General features: G+C 36.7%; 1 protein-coding gene across 8 annotated transcripts in view; it reads left to right on the top strand.

The window, feature by feature from the left end:
* Positions 1 to 16,431, top strand: part of REV1 (REV1 DNA directed polymerase) — a 78,442-nt gene that overhangs the window by 55,989 nt on the left and 6,022 nt on the right. For 7 of the 8 annotated variants that reach the window (XM_081264995.1, XM_081264997.1, XM_081264994.1 and 4 more), the window contains 6 exons: positions 2,173 to 2,301; positions 3,068 to 3,222; positions 6,392 to 6,511; positions 8,486 to 8,706; positions 9,624 to 9,796; positions 14,894 to 14,996. In XM_081264995.1, coding sequence (XP_081121121.1) covers positions 2,173 to 2,301; positions 3,068 to 3,222; positions 6,392 to 6,511; positions 8,486 to 8,706; positions 9,624 to 9,796; positions 14,894 to 14,996 — 901 coding nt within the window. Of the gene's footprint in view, positions 1 to 1,588; positions 1,701 to 2,172; positions 2,302 to 3,067; positions 3,223 to 6,391; positions 6,512 to 8,485; positions 8,707 to 9,623; positions 9,797 to 14,893; positions 14,997 to 16,431 lie in introns of those variants that run through there. The other variant, XM_081265000.1, reaches the window with a different exon arrangement.

Below are 16,431 nucleotides of genomic sequence, written 5' to 3'. Positions count from 1 at the left end.
TGTAGGTAATGATAAACTAATACTCTAGAATCATAGGTTTTTTAAATTAAAAAAAATTAAATCCCTATTTTCAGGTGCTTTTGTAAGAACCTTTACTGTTCTTTCTTACTAGTGACATGAATAGTATGTGGAATGGACAGTATTAGTGAATTGGTGGTTGATTCCCCTCCCCCCTCACATTGTCTGATCCAACACCAAATACCATTGTCTGAGCAAAGCCTATTGCAAGAAGGCGTATGCTGTCTGCACTTTAAGCCTGGGAATAAATTAGCATACAGTTACCAAGTACAGGGCTGGTAATTTATCCTTCATTGAATTCTAGTTGGGAGAAATAGACTAATCTAATTTTGTTGAAGGGTCACTTCAAAAGTTTTTGTAATTATCTGTATTCATTTATTTTCTGTGCAAAAAAATCTTAATTTCCCAGGCATCAGTTCAAAGTATTTTGCTTCCCTTACTTATGGGAAACCTTTTTGGTTTCGGTTTTGTTTGTAAATTCTTTGTAGTGTCTAGTGAGTGTTAATCTTTTCTTTTTGCAAAATGTGCACAAGTACCTTAAAAGGTACTATATTTTTCTAATTAATGTGTCTGAAAATTTTTGTATAAATGGAAATTTAGAAAGTGAAATTATAAGAACATGATATTTATAGGAACTGTAACACATTTCTTTAAAAACGAGTAATTTCGTTAATTTGTAAGTTTAGATTTTACCTACTGAACCTTTATATCTCACATAATTATTACTTCAAGTTTACCCTTTTTAATGCCAGATCTTTTTTTTATTTGCTTTAATCATTTCTGATAAACTTTTCTAAATTATGTTTTCATATACACATCTAAACTATTATATACACACTTCCCTACATTAATAAGCAAGGTCTATTTACTGTAATTCTTCTTTTGCTGGGTGAATGCAGGGTCATCCTTATGACCTTACAAAATAATTGGAGTGACTGTATATGAGCACTAAACATATCTTATACCTAGCAACTTACAGAATGCCTGACACAAAAGTATTTGTTGAGAGAATGAAGAGTTCTTTCCTTTGCTATTTTCTTTTACAGTCATTCCTTCCTTTACTATAATTTTTTTCCTTCTTATTAGATATTTTTTATTTACTAGAGTCTTAACTGTGAGATAGATTGTTATTGTTTTTGTAAACATTAAAAAATGCGTGCGGTTGGAGGATTCTTCTCTCTTGGCTCTCCCATCTGAATGATGGGAGAGTGCCAGAGGCCTTGGAGTAATTGAAGACTGTTTGTATTTGTTTCTCTAATGGGGCACATCTCCATACTAAGTAAGCTCTTTGTAAATAATTTGAGTGAATGTATAGGATAATCATGACCATACTGTATTATAGTATTATGTAATCTGGTGAAACATTGCTCTTATTACTTTGCTTGTGTTTTACTATAATATTTTTTTCTTGATTCATTTACAGAGTGATAAAATGGAATTTTACTAATATTGTATAATTCCATAATTATAGTTTTGTGCTGAATGCTCCAAATATCAAAGGTAATGTGGGGCATTGAGACACACAGTAGATTTAAAATTTACCATTTTCAATTAGGTCCCTCAAAGTTCTGGAACCCTGGCTCCTGCCCAGAGTGATGTCCTACCATATACAATGCTGTTGGCATCTCAACCACTGTGGAGCCACTTCAGGAGCATGGAATTGGTCAATTGGGAATTGGGTGGTAATAGGATGAGTACATTTTGTCTGTTTGTCACATAGCACTGTTTTGTGTAGTTCTTGCGTTTATATTCTTTGTCTTTGGGGGAATGAACCCTGGCCAAACCGTGCCATGTATTAGGGGAAGAAAACCTTTTTGACAGCATATTCCTGCTCTGTGGTGGTTGTGATATCACCAGCACCAGCATATGGCATGCTGGCAACTCTGCAAAGGGGCCAGAGGTTGAGTCTTAGGAGAAGTCTTCAGATTCAGACAAGAGATATATAAATTACACTAGACAGACAATTGTGTCATTTTCCTTTGGGGGGAAAACAAACCTGTACATTTTCTAAATGCCTATTGTTAAGCCCTAATAAGAAGGGAGATAAATGGAAATTTTATATTAGTGGCATGGGGAGAACTTAACGTATTCAATTTCGGCTTTTAGTTTGAGGCTTTCTAGTATAACCACCATTATGTTTTGTTTTCTCTCTAGACAAGTTGGCATTAAGAATGGAATGTTTTTTGGGCACGCTAAACAGCTTTGTCCCAATCTTCAAGCTGTTCCGTATGATTTTCATGCTTACAAAGAAGTTGCACGAACAATGTATGAAACATTGGCAAGGTACATGTATAATATAATCATTTCCATGTATGATATCCCCTACTTCTTTTTCTGTTATAAAGACAGTCCAGTGTTTTTGTTTTTTTGCTGGGGGGTGGTGGTGTTTTGTTTTGTTTTTTTTTTTTTTTTTTAGCATTGTCAGGGTTACTTTTGCTAGACCTTTCTCTTAGAAGCCCTTTCTTCATCATCCCACTTTGACAACTTTCTTTAAAAGGAAAAACTCATTTTCAAGGGACATTTTTGCATTGCTAAAATTGTTCCAGTGCTTTTGATGGCCTCAGACTTGTGATCCCTCTTGCCTCAGCCTCCCAGGTAGCTGGGATTATAGGCATGTACCACCATGCATGGCATTGAGGAGATACACTTCTTGTCTCCATCTTCACCTCTGCTGCTTCTTTCTTAGGCTTTATTTTGAGCATCTGTATCCATTTAATACGAATGGCTGCTAAATACTGATCTCACTGAGAAAAGTAATTTTTAATCCTTGCCTTTGTGAGAGCTTACTTTAGTAGGGGAAAGAAAATATAAAAGGATAGATTAAGTTATCTGGCATCAATATGTCAGGGTTCTGTGCTAAATGATAAGTGAGTTATAATCACAGTGGTACTTAAGATCCCAAATAAAGAAATGTTGGTGTTATCAAGTAGAAAGCACTTTAAATGCTGTTCCAAAGCTAATCAGTGGTTTGTGTACTTTATTTTGCAACATTTTTGTCTACCAGATGGTGCCCTGACTGTGATTCATTGCCTTTGCTTTTTGTTGATAGCTACACTCACAATATCGAAGCTGTCAGTTGTGATGAAGCACTGGTAGACATCACTGAAATCCTTGCAGAGACCAAACTCAGTCCTGATGAATTTGCAAATGCCATCCGTATGGAAATCAAAGACAAGACTAAATGTGCTGCTTCTGTTGGAATTGGTTAGTATCTGGCTTATCTTATATTTTTAACTGTACTCAAAATAGTTGGTTTGGGATCCTTGAGTAATACTTAACTTTTAAAGAGTTTTTATTAGCTTGCTTGCTACCTGCTGCATAGGTGGGCCTCTCCCTTCTGATATTTTTTAGCATTGCTTGCAGCTGCAGGTAAAAGGGTTGGGAATGCAAGTAAATGGTTGATGATAGAATATCTTTGCAGTGAACAAGGTATAATAATTCTTGTTCTTCAAAAGTGGGAAAAGTCTAGGGGCTGGAGTTGTGGCTCAAGTGGTAGAGTGCTCGCCTAGCACATGTGAGGCACTGGGTTCGATCCTCAGCACCACATTAAAAAAATAAAAATATTGTATCCACCTAAGACTTAAAAAAAAATTTTTTTTTTAAAGTGGAAAAGTCTAATTATATTTGTGGACTCCCCCCCCCCAAAAAAGGCACAGAGCTAAAGTAATATTAAAGCAGGGTGGTGATGTGGAATTTAGCGTTAGGTATGTGTATTGTTATTCTCTGTTGTTCAGTTTCCTGAAACACATAATTCCTGGCTGTCTCAGTGCTGAGAGTCACCCCAAATGACAGTGTTCTTATTAATTCCAGTTTCTTTTGACTCTTCTCCATCTGTTTTGAGCCTTGAATTTTGTTTCTTCAGCTTCTTCTACCTCCTGTCCTTTTTTTTTTTTTTTTAATTTAAAAAAAAAAATTTTTTTTGATACTAGGGATTCCACTAGGGGCACTTTACCACTGAGCTATTTATCTTCAGCCCTCTTTATTACTTATTTTGAGGCAGGTTCTCACTAAGTTGCTGAGACTGACCTTAAATTAGTGATCCTATTCTCTAAGCCTCCCAAATAACTGGGATTACTGTGTGCCACTACGCCTGGACCACCTGTACTTCTTTTGTCAACACTTCCAGGTGTGCTCTCTGGAATTCTTTGTCATACCTGTGCTTCTATGTGTCACTCTTCCTTTCTCTTGACTTCTCAGTAGCTACTGTCAAAATAGCCCTGTTGTCCTGATCTCCAGTGGAGCCCGTCTGTCCCTGCTCTGCTGTATCTATGCCACAGGCTTGGAAGTAGAGATGATAATCTCTTAGTTTGCCATTGTCTCTTCCACTAATAAGGCCTCTATCCTCATGCTGAAACTCTGAAGTTCCTGTCTCCTTACTAACCCTGGGATTTACACAGGTGTTTGAGTGACAAGGAGAGGCTAATCCCATTGAAAGAATTGGTTGCTTCCATTTCTCCAGAGCCGGGCCACCACCATACAGTGGGGCCACCAGGGAAGCACTAGGATGGTCAAGAGGCAGAAGTAGGAAAAGCAGCAGAAAACTGAGGCCAGAGTGTTCATTGAGGTTTCCGCAGGAAAAGCCAGGCAGGGCTGAGGAAGCAGCTTAGCATTAGCTGTTTGTCTAACCTGGCAGTTTTTCACTATGGGAGTGGTCTCTAACTGCTTGGTAGCTGGCACTGGGGGGATATAAGGGAACAGACAGAAACTATTTCCTTGCTCTGTGAGAGTTTGATAAGGAGGAAGGTAGGGATGGCTGGCCTACATGTGAAAGGTGTGTTTTCAGGTAAGTGGCTTACCATTTTAGGAGTTTAGCTAGTCCTGGGAGGGTGGTCTCTCCCAAGGCATGAAAGAGATTCGGCCAGCAAGATTTTAAAGATGTCAGAATATCCCAGGATGTTAAAAATAATAAAATGATTAGCCAGGCCTGTAATTCCAGTGGCTAAGGTAGGAAGATCACAAATACAAAGCCAGCTCAGCAACTCAGAAAGACCCTGTTTCAAAATAAAAAGGGCTGGAGATGTGGTTCACTGGTTAAACTCCCTGGTACGATCAATCCTTAGTACAAAAAAAAAAAAAAAAAAAAAAAAAAAAACCCCAAAAAGAGTAATACGTTGACAGTGTATTAATTCTGGCTAGTGTATTAAGTGTGTCACTTTGAAAAAAAATTTTTTTTAGTTGTACATGGACACAATTTCTTTATTTTGTTTATTTTTATGTGGTGCCGAGGATCGAACCCAGTGACTCTCACGTGCAAGGCAAGTGCTGTACTGCTGAGCCACAACCCTAGCCCCTCAAGTGTGTCATTTTATTCCTTGCTATTTGCCCAAAAGATCCTTTTTGGTATTTCCTTTAGGTCTTGCCTTCTGTATTCCAGTGTCAGACAGATTTTAGTTATTTTGTTTTTAAATTGTACTTATTTTTAAAGTACAAATAACATTCTTTTAAGTTTAAACATATAATTAAAGCTAAATCTCACTTGATATTTCCACTCTGTTTTTTTTTCCCTTCCCCGAAATGCACTTTTATTTTTTTGGTGTGACTTTCTAGAACTCTTTGTGAATCTCTGTATTTACCCTAGTAAAATATTAGTGTTACAGAAGTCTTCCATATGTTGTTGGTGCAGGTCTTCTCTAGTGTGTGGAGATGCCATTCAGGGAAAAGTTTGCCTATCAGCCAAGCTCCATAGCTCCCTGGCCCTTCTCAGTAGCCTTTCCCTCCTCCACCTTCTTGGTCCACACCACACATCAGGATGCACTGCCCATTTCTAGCTGTGTTTTTTTTTTTTTTTTTTTTTAAAGAGAATTTCAATATTTATTTTTTAGTTCTCGGCGGACACAACATCTTTGTTGGTATGTGGTGCTGAGAATCGAACCCGGGCCGCACGCATGCCAGGCGAGCGCGCTACCGCTTGAGCCACATCCCCAGCCCCTCTAGCTGTGTTTTGAAGACTCTCCTGTCCTCAGTGCCATGACACATGTCCTGGTTGTTTGGGTTTTCTCTTTGCCCTATCCAGTGGCCTCATTTTACTACCTATGCTGGATCTTGTGGTTGGGAAAATGAACTACTTTCTCTTCATTGCCCTCAGTTCCTATTAAACCCCCAACTCTCAGGGTTGCTTTCTCTATCCTACATCCCAATAGATGTTGGAATGGTATGTATTTTAGAAGAGAGAACACTTACGTCCACCAGCCATCTTATCCAGATTCATATTATTTACCAAAATTGCAAGGTGTATGCTTGTTCAAAATGATTTGTATTTACTTTTATTATTTTTAGAAATTTGATAGTTAATCTTAAGTGACTTTGTCAAGAAATTTTAAAGGTAATTGTAGCTATTTCTTGAACAACACTTTTTGTCTTCTCAACTTTATAGGTTCTAATATTCTCCTGGCTAGAATGGCAACTAGAAAAGCAAAACCAGATGGGCAGTACCACCTAAAACCTGAAGAAGTAGATGATTTTATCAGAGGTCAGCTAGTTATTAATCTCCCAGGTAAATACACATTTTTTTTCTTTAAACTTTTATCTACTATAAAGGTATTTATTAGTGCTTTTCATAGTTCTGTAATCTTTTTTTAATATAATATTGTGCCACAAAAAAGGAAATTTGAAATTCTACATTGAATGTCTTCTTGGTTTATCAAGACATTTTTTTGCAGGGGGCGGGTACCTTCCAATTAGCTTCCACTGGGGAGTGAATCAATGTGTTTTAATTTGTCTGTTCCACTTCCATACTGACCTCCCCCCTGTGTCCTAGTCACTGCTTCAGAGGTTCTGGCAGAACCTGGCCTGACTAGTTGTTCCTACCACTGAAGATCACACTGGGCATTGGAGCCAGAATTAACACAGCCATGTTGAGCAAGATAGTAGGCTGCACACTGAGGTCTTTTTTAATAATATCCTACAGAAGAATAGAAACACGCATGCTATTTTCTTTATTGATAGAGAATATTTATTTGATGATGTGGGGTTTTTTGATCTTTAGAGATAATAAAAATTGGACCCAAGGACATAAAATTAATTATACCCCCAGCACTATTAAAAAAAAAAACTTGTTTTATTGAGGCAAAACTCACATAACATTAACCACCTGTAAGTGTCCATTTTCATGGTATTCAGTATATTCAAGTTCAGAAGAAGAAAGCCCCAGAGCCATTAAGCAGTAACTCCCTGAACCCCTTCCCAGCTTTCAGCTAGCACTCTGTGTACATTATAGACCTCATATTGCTGAATTTTAGAAACTTGTTTTTAGCTGCATTTTAGTTTTTCTGTGGCTAGTTGTTTTCTCATTCTCTCTCAGCATACACAGAAAGGCAGACAGGCACCGAACGAAATGGGGAAATGAGAAGAGAGGAAAAAGAGGTAGAAAGGAGATAGAGTAAAAGAAGTGGGGGAGGGTGTCATGGACAGAAAGAGAAGGAAAGAAGAGAGAATTAAGAGACCCCCCAACCCTTTTTATTACCTATTTTGAGCCAGGGTTTTACTACGTTGTAGAGGCTAGCCTTAAACTTAGATCCTCCTCTCTTAGCCTCTCAGGTGGATGGGATTATCAACTTCCGCCACCATGCCTAGTGTGTTGAATCATTTTAATAAGAAACACAATTCAGGTTTCCTAGGAAAGGCATTCCTAGATGTACATACCTTTATAAAGCTAAGGGCAAATGGAGGAAAACCAAGATCCCAACTTAGAGCCGCAGAACTCATCAGCATCTTTTGGGTGAGATACAAGCCTTGTACCCTGTATCTTATAGTAAAGAATGTAGGGGGCCTGGGGATGTGGCTCAAGCGGTAGTGCGCTCGCCTGGCATGCGTGCGGCGCTGGGTTCGATCCTCAGCACCACATGCAAATAAAGATGTTATGTCAGCCGAAAACTAAAAAATAAATATTAAAAAATTCTCTCTCTCTCTCTCTTAAAAAAAAAAAAAAAAGATTGTAGGGATCCTGAAACCTGGCCCATTCTAGGAAGGTAGATACTACCTCTTCAGGGATATTATTCTTTTGATAAAATTGTAGGAGATCTATCCTTCTACCCCCACCAATATGTTGCTTAGAAACCTTCAAGCCCAGGTCACTGTTGCTACTATTGTCCAGTATGATAGAAATAAACTGTTTTGGATTTTGGCCTATATTTACAAATTTTTGTTCTGTTACCCATTAAAGAAAACATGGCTGAAACCATCATGAATTTTTTTAAAATTACAAGTATCACGGTACAGTCGCTAACACTGTGGTTGTCTGAAAGTGTGTAAGTTGTACTATAGCCTCATTTAAACAGGAATCTTTCTTAATTAGTTGATTTTGTGGATTAGATACCAATCTTGCTTGTCACAAATAAATATAAATTACATCCTTTTGATGATACTTAAATTTTAAATTGTTTTGACGTGTTGGCTATTTTCCATTAATAAAATTATTTTAATAGTTTGACCTACATAACTGAAGAACTCCATATATTCCCTTTTCTAGGAGTTGGACGTTCAATGGAATCTAAGTTGACATCTTTGGGAATTAAAACTTGTGGAGACTTACAGTATATGACCATGGCAAAACTCCAAAGAGAATTTGGTCCCAAAACAGGTCAAATGCTTTACAGGTTCTGCCGTGGTTTGGATGATAGACCAGTTCGAACTGAAAAGGAAAGAAAATCTATTTCAGCTGAGATCAACTATGGAATAAGATTTACTCAGGTACTGATCATGTAACATTTTACTTTATGTTATTAATATTTTCACATAGTCCTTTCCTTCCAGTTAACCATAACACTCTTATTACTTGAAATTATCTTAAAACCTCAAAAAAGTTTTGTGAGATAGTACATGCTAAGTTAGAACCCCAGATAAAACTAAGGGAATTCTGATCTTTGGGAAGGATATTAAAAAAATTATACTTTGGGGGTCAAAAAAGACTTGTGATTATAATTATTTCAATTTCCAGTGAAAGAAAAAGACCAGAAAAATATGTTTAGTGCTGAATATTTTAAATTTTGAGTTAAAGTAGGTTTCATCTGACTTATTCATGCATCTAGAAAGTAGTGGTACAGGTGATTGAGTTTTTACTTTCTTTTAGAATACATGTTTGGGTTGGATATCTCTCTGGAATATAGATGAGAAACTCCCTCTTCCCTCCCAACACCTCGTAAAGATTTGGAATTTGATAAATGCCTGCATTTTGGAACTCAGTGGTTCCCATTTCCTTTAGAATGGAAATGGTGCTGGGTTGGGGGACACATGCCTATAATCCCAGCTTCTTGGGAGGCTGAGGCAGGAGGACCACAAGTTTAAAGCCAACCTGGGCAACTTGAGGCCAGTAAGTTTCTGTCTCAGAATGAGTAAAAAAAAAAGGGCTGTGTAGCTCAGTGGTAGTGTGCATGAGGCCCTGGGTTTTATCCTCAGTACTAAAGGGGGAAAAAAATCCATTAATTTTGCTTCATTGGGAAGGTATTTTTACCTAACATATAACAAGGTAATGAAAATGTTTATTTTTAATATATGCTTAGGATAGGAAATAGCATTCTAACTCAATATTACAGTTAAAATACTTGAAAAGAATTATTCGGCATATAAGAAAATAACATGGGAGTTTTTCCACATTTGTCTTTCTTTAGCCAAAAGAGGCAGAAGCTTTCCTTCTGAATCTTTCAGAAGAAATTCAAAGGCGACTTGAAGCTGCTAGAATGAAGGGCAAACGTTTGACTCTCAAAATCATGGTACGAAAGCCAGGTGCCCCTGTAGAAACTGCAAAATTTGGAGGCCATGGAATTTGTGATAATATTGCCAGGTAAGCTCATCTTAAAAGGAATGTTGGTATTTGCATTTTAATGCAGGTTATGATAATTCATACAAAATAAAGAAAATCAAGAGTTTGAGTAAAATCCTAAATGTGGTGTTGTTTGACTTTCTTTAGTGCCAGGCCTTGGCCTAAGGTCATTCTTCTTAGGTTAGTATACTTGTATTTGTCCATTTTCCAATGCTGTAACCTGAGATTGGGTAGTTTGTAAAGAAAAGGATTCTTTAGCTTATAGTTCTGAAGTCCAAGATCATGACACTGGCAATTGCTTGGCCCTGGTGAGTCTTTTTTCCCTCAGCAGATGGTATTGCAATGGCAGGAACATGTGACAGAGATCACAGGCAAGACAGGAAGCCAAAGGAGAGAACCAGTCTTGCTCTTTTTTTTTAGTTGTAGTTGGACACAATACCTTTATTTATTTATTTATTTTTATGTGGTGCTGAGAATTAAACCCAGTGCCTCACACATGCCAGGCAAGCGCTCTACTGAGCCACAACCCCATCCTGGTCTCGCTCTTTTATAACAACTCTCTTGAGAACTAACTAGGATCCCATGAAAAGTATATTAGTTCCTTCCAGTTACTAGTTCCTAACCCAGTTACTTCCCACCAGGCCCCTCCGAAGAAGGTCTCAACACCTCTCCTCAAACATCAGCCATTGAGTGCTGAGCTTCCAGCACAGGAGCCTTTAGGGTACCGACCACATCCACACCACAGTAGCTGGCTCAGCAAGTTATATGCAGACTGACCTGTTGGCTTCCTGACCCTTGGCAGCCTTTCCTTGGGTCTCCAGACTCTTTTTTAGTGTGTGGTCTGAAAGATAAGGATGAGGCTGCCAATCTGCAGACCAGTGGAGACTGTTGTGGTTTGTAAAAGACTTATTGCTGCTTTTGCAGCAGATTGTGATGTAGTACTTGAAAAAATGGTTTGAAAAAGACTATTTATGTAGGTATAATTTCTCTTCATGAAAAGAGTAATCATTAATGCTGAAAATTGGTAGAAAGCATTTTTTAAATCTCTGGTTTTTGTTGTGTAGGCCATTTAATATTAAATTTCATGTAAGATGTGTGACCAATATGAAAACGCTTGATTTTGCATACCATCTTATGAAGTGTACTACATTTTGGCTGTGAGATCACAGTTTTAAGACCTGACAATGAAAGCCACAAAGAGATTTATATCTTTTAGTAAAAATTACTTCCACGGGCCAATCATATGCATTCCATTCATGTTGTGGTGATACTGTTAAGTCATGAGATAACTCAAACAGAAGCTCCCAAATTTCTCATTAATGACATTTGTTTGCTGTGAAAATAGGAAGGACAAATTATGCAGTTTATAAAATTTTTCTGCTTTTGGTTATCATGAACAATTATATGTTACCTACTTTAGTAAGTGTGCTGATGCCCACATCTTTCAAGTAATAGTTAAATGTAGTGTTACTAGACATGTTTATACTGAACTGCTTAATTAGATCCTTACTCAAGAATATGATTATCTTCTTAAATATATTTTCTGAGGGAAAATCTGACCCAATTTAAAATACATTTTCTGGGAAAGAGGTCTTAATCTATTATTGAATCTATTATTGAATCTATTATTATTGGAAGTTTTTTGTTTTGCAGTGGAACATACTGTTCACACCAGCAAAGCCCCAAAGGCCCTGTAGGGAGTGGTAGGTGAGCTTAGTGTGTTTGGGGCACCTAAAAGTGCTGGCAGGTCCTCTGTTTTTCTTTCATGTGTTCTCAAAAATCCAAGAATCCGGCATTCTAGCCTATGACCTTTAAACCCATATTTTTCCTTGTCATAGAATCCACAGAGTTGTTACTCCATTTATAGAATCTTAAGAGAAAGTAGTACTGGATAAGCATATTTCAAATTTTGAAATTATTCAGTGATTTGACTTTAAACATGAGTCAAGAAAGAATAGAAATTAACTTTTCATTCTGAATATTGACTGTACTTCAACTTAGAAATCTTATGAATTAAAAATTCTTTTAGAATCTAAAACCTTGGATTACCTTGTATTCACACTTTAATTGCAACATATATATTGTATATGCATTAACTAAAATTTGTCTTTTTCTAAATTTCTTTTTTTATTTTTAGTAGATGGAATCTTCATTAGAGAATTCACCTTAAAGTATCAGTGTTCTATGTAATTTTCCTTTTCCCTCTTTGCTGCCAGTGTAATTAATGTGGTATTTAGCTTCTTATAAGGGAGACTTTCTCATGCATTTTGTAAACTTTTATGTAACTAATATCGTATAACTCTTTAAACAGTTCCATATTACGAGGTACTAATGAATACATAGGAAATGTAGCCTTTGTTTCTCTTATTCTACCACTTATCTGACTAGTTACATTTTGGGGGGTGTGTAAAATCATAATGAAGAGACTCTTGGTTACATATTAATACATGCTCACAGTATGATGTAATTTGGCCAGTATCACTCCTCAGCATTTATCCTCCCCTCCCCCTGTTTCCATCCCTGGTACCTTTCCTCCTCTACTGATCTGCATTTGATTTTGATGAGATCCCCAAACCCCACACACATACACACACAAACACATCCCTCTTTCTTTTCTGTTTTCCTCTCTAGCTTCCACATGAGAGAAAATATAATGATTTTTGACTTTCTGAGTTAGGCTTATATCACTTGACATGATGGTCCTCAGTTCCATCCATTTTCCTGCAATTGACATAATTTCATTTTTCTTTAAGGCTGAATAAAATTCCATTGTGTAAATATATACCCCATTTTCCTTATCCATTGATGAATACTTAGGCTGGTTTTATAGTTTGGCTATTGTGAATTGTGCTGCTGTAAACATGGACATGCATGTATCCCTATAGGATAAATATAAAGGAGTGGTATAGCTGGGTCACATGATGGTTCCATTCCTAGTCTTTTGAAGAACTGCCATACTGATTTCCGTAGTGGTTGTACTAATTTACAATCCCATTATCAGTGTAAAAGTGTTCCTTTTTTCTCCACATCCTCTCCAGCATTTATTATTCTTTATATTATTTTTTTTAGTACCAGGGATTGAACCCAGGAACACTTAATCACTGAGCCTCACCTCTAGCTCTTTTAAATATTTTATTTTGAGACAGGGTCTCACCAAGTTACTGAGCCTGACTTTGAACTCTCAATCATCTTGCCTCAGCCTCCCAAACCGCTGGGATTACAGGCATGTGCTACTGTGCCTGACCTATTGTTTGTACTCTTGATGGCGCCATTCTCACCGATGTGAGATGAAATCTCTGTAGTTTTGATTTTATTTCCCTAATTGCTAATGATATTGAGCATTTTTTAAAATTCATTTTTGGCCTTTTTTTACATTTCTTCCTTTTAGAAGTATGTTTAATTCATGTACTCATTTATTGAGTTATTTGCTTTTTTGGTGATAAGTTTGAGTTCTTTATATATTCTAGGTATTAATTCTGTCAGAAGAGTAACTAGCAAAGATTTTCTCCCATTCTCTAGGTTCTCTCTTTGCATTCCTAATTGTTTCCTTTGCTGTGCTGAAGCTTTTTAATTTGATGCCATTTATTAACTCGTGGTACTAATTCCTGAGCATTTGGGGTTTGCCTGTGCCTCTGTTCAGGAGTGTTAATCCTACATTTTCTTCTAGGAATTGCATAGTTTCTATTCTAATTCCTAGGTCCTTGATCCATTTTAAGTTGATTTTTTTTTTTTTTTTTTTTTTTTTTTGGTGCTGGGAGCAGGGTGAGAGATAAGGGATTTTTATTCTTCTACATATGGATAACCAGTTTTTCCAGCACTATTTTTAAAAAGGGTGTCAAGGATCACATAACTGTAGATGTGTGAGTTTGTCTCTGTGCCTTCCAATCTATTCCATTGGTCTGTGTGTCTGCTTTTATGTTATTACCATGTAATTTTTGGTACTATAGCTCTGTAGTATAATTCGAAGGCAGGTATTGTGATTCCCTTTAGCTTAGAATTTTTTGGCTAATTTGGTGGCGATTGTATCGAATGTATATATTGCTCTTGGTAGTATGGCCATTTAGCAATATTAATTCATGCCAATACATGAACATGGGAGATCTTTCCATCTTCTGAAGTCTTCTTCAGTGTCTTTCTCAGTGTTCTATAGTTCATAGTAGAGGTCTTTTTACCTCCCTTTGTTAGTTTTGTGTGTGTGTGCATGTGTGTGTGTGTGGGGGGGTATTGTGAATGAATTGTTTTCCTATTTACATTCTCAGATTTGTTGTTGATATATAGGAAAACTGTTGATTTTGTAACCTGCTATTTTGCTAATTTTTTTGGTACTACTCTTGGAAGATCATCTAAATATAGGATAATATTATCTGCAGTCATAATTTGACTTCTTCTTTTCCTATTTTTTATTCATTTTACTTCCTTCTCTTGCCTAATTGCTCTGGCTAGATTTTCTAACACTATATTAAATAGGAATGACGAGAGTAGATATACACGTCTTGTTCCAGATTTTAAAGGTAATGCTTTCAGTCTTTCCCCGTTGAGTATGAGGTTGGCTTTGGATTTTTCACATAGCCTTTGTTGAGGTAGTTTCCTTTTATCCCTAGCTACTTCTGTGTTTTTATCATGAATGTGTGCTGAGCTGAATTTTGTTAAGGCCTTTTCTGCATATATTAAGTATTTTTGCATCTAAGTTCATTAGTGTATTGGTCTATTTCTTGATGTGTCCTTATCTGGTTTTGGTATGAGTATGATATTGGCTTCATAAAATGAATTTGGAAGTGTTCCATCCTTTTCTATCTCATAGAATAATTTGAGAAGTATTGGCATTAGTACTTGTTTAAAGGTTTGGTAGAATTCAGCAGACTCCATCTGGTCCTAGACTTTTCTTTGTTGGAATACTATTACTGCTTCTGTCTCATTATAGGTTATTAGTCTGTTTAGGTTTTTTGTGTCCTCAAAATTAAGGGTTGGCGGGTATATTTGTCTAGAAATGTATCCATTTCATCAGAGTTTTCCAGTTTAATGGAATCTAGATTTTCAAAATAGTTCCTAATAATCTGCTGTATTTCTGTGATGTCTGTGGTGATTTCTCCTTTTTCATCTTTAATTTTATTAATGCAGGACTGTAACTCTTGACCATGCAACAGACAGTGCAAAAATAATTGGAAAGGCTACGTTGAACATGTTTCATACAATGAAGCTAAATATATCAGATATGAGAGGGGTAAGTGTGTGACATTAAACTCTGTAATGTTGTAAGCTTCATTTGTGGCTTGGTCTCTTTTTCTACATATGGATAACCAGTTTTCCTGCATATTTCATGGTAGGGAATAGGAAGTTAATATTACAGGTCTTCAGCTCCTTTGAGTTAATCTAAGGTAAATTTGACTTTCTCATCACATCTGAGCTCTTTAGACTTGAGAGAGTAGTCTTATTTGCTATGGAAACTATTTTATGCTTAGATCAACAATTCTGTATCGTAGGGTTTATTTTTGGTATTGGGGATTAAACCCAGTGGTGCTGTACCAGAGTTCACCTCCAGCCCTTTACTTTTATTTTTTGAGATAAAGTCTTGCTTATTTGCCCAAGCTGGCCTTGAATTTGAGATTCTCCTGCCTTAGCCTCCCAAGTCAATGGGATTAAAGGCATATACCACTGTGCCTGGCAGAGACCTTATTATTTTTTCTTGTTTTTCTTTCTTTTTTTTAATATTTATTTTTTAGTTGGAATTGGACACAGTACCTTTATTTTATTTATTTATTTTTATGTGGTGCTGAAGATGGAACCCAGGGCCTCACACATGCTAGGCGAGCGCTCTACCGCTGAGCCACAACCCCAGTCCCAGAGACCTTATGTTTTATAGTACCTTTCCCTCAGTTAACCAAAGGTTAATTTTTATATGCATTGTATTGTTTTTCCTGTTCTTGTTTCCTTAGAAGTAGATAGCACTGAGAAGTCTGAATCTGTAAATCCTGTAACTTTGAGGTCTTCTTAAAAATGTATTCTGATGTCTGTAGATTGATGATCAAAAGAGAGAAATCACAGGCCTGAGCAAATGGCTTTAGACGCGCAGAAGGCCTCCCACCCCACCCAAATCACACCTCACATTTCTGTTCTTAAGATGAACTTCATAGGTTTACTTCTGGGTACCCAGATGAATAAGGGTAGTTTTTTGGTTCATTGTAGAAGGATTAAGGTCAGTACACCAGCCATAATTGAAACTTTTTCCTGAATGTTTTTTAATAGTTTATGGTCGGGGAGATAGTAGTAACTTGCAGTGTACCTGTTGCTCATCTCCTCTCCTCATTTTTTACTTGAGAAATATTTAATTTTTAAAAAGAAAACTGGTCAGTGAAGGAAAGTTGCCACAATATTCCCTATTTGGGGTGGTGGGGCTTTGAATCCTGGGCCTAGCATATACCCAGCACGTGCTTCACTACTAAGCTGCATCCCTAATCCCAAGTTAATTAATTTCTTACATTTAAATCCTACTTTCAAAACCTTAGTTGATTAGCATATCAGTGGAATATAATATTCTACTTGTTTGATTTTTCTGATTTTTCAGACATTGTAGCATATTTGAGATGAGTTGGATACTCAAGGTTGAGATAACTGCTTAATTGCTTCCCTAAAAGTCATATTTTTAAATGAATCTCATA

This window comes from Spermophilus citellus (genome assembly GCF_964194105.1).
Source record: "Spermophilus citellus genome assembly, chromosome: 13".
Classification (NCBI taxonomy): Eukaryota; Metazoa; Chordata; class Mammalia; order Rodentia; family Sciuridae; genus Spermophilus; species Spermophilus citellus.
This window is presented reverse-complemented; position numbering and strand designations above follow the sequence as displayed.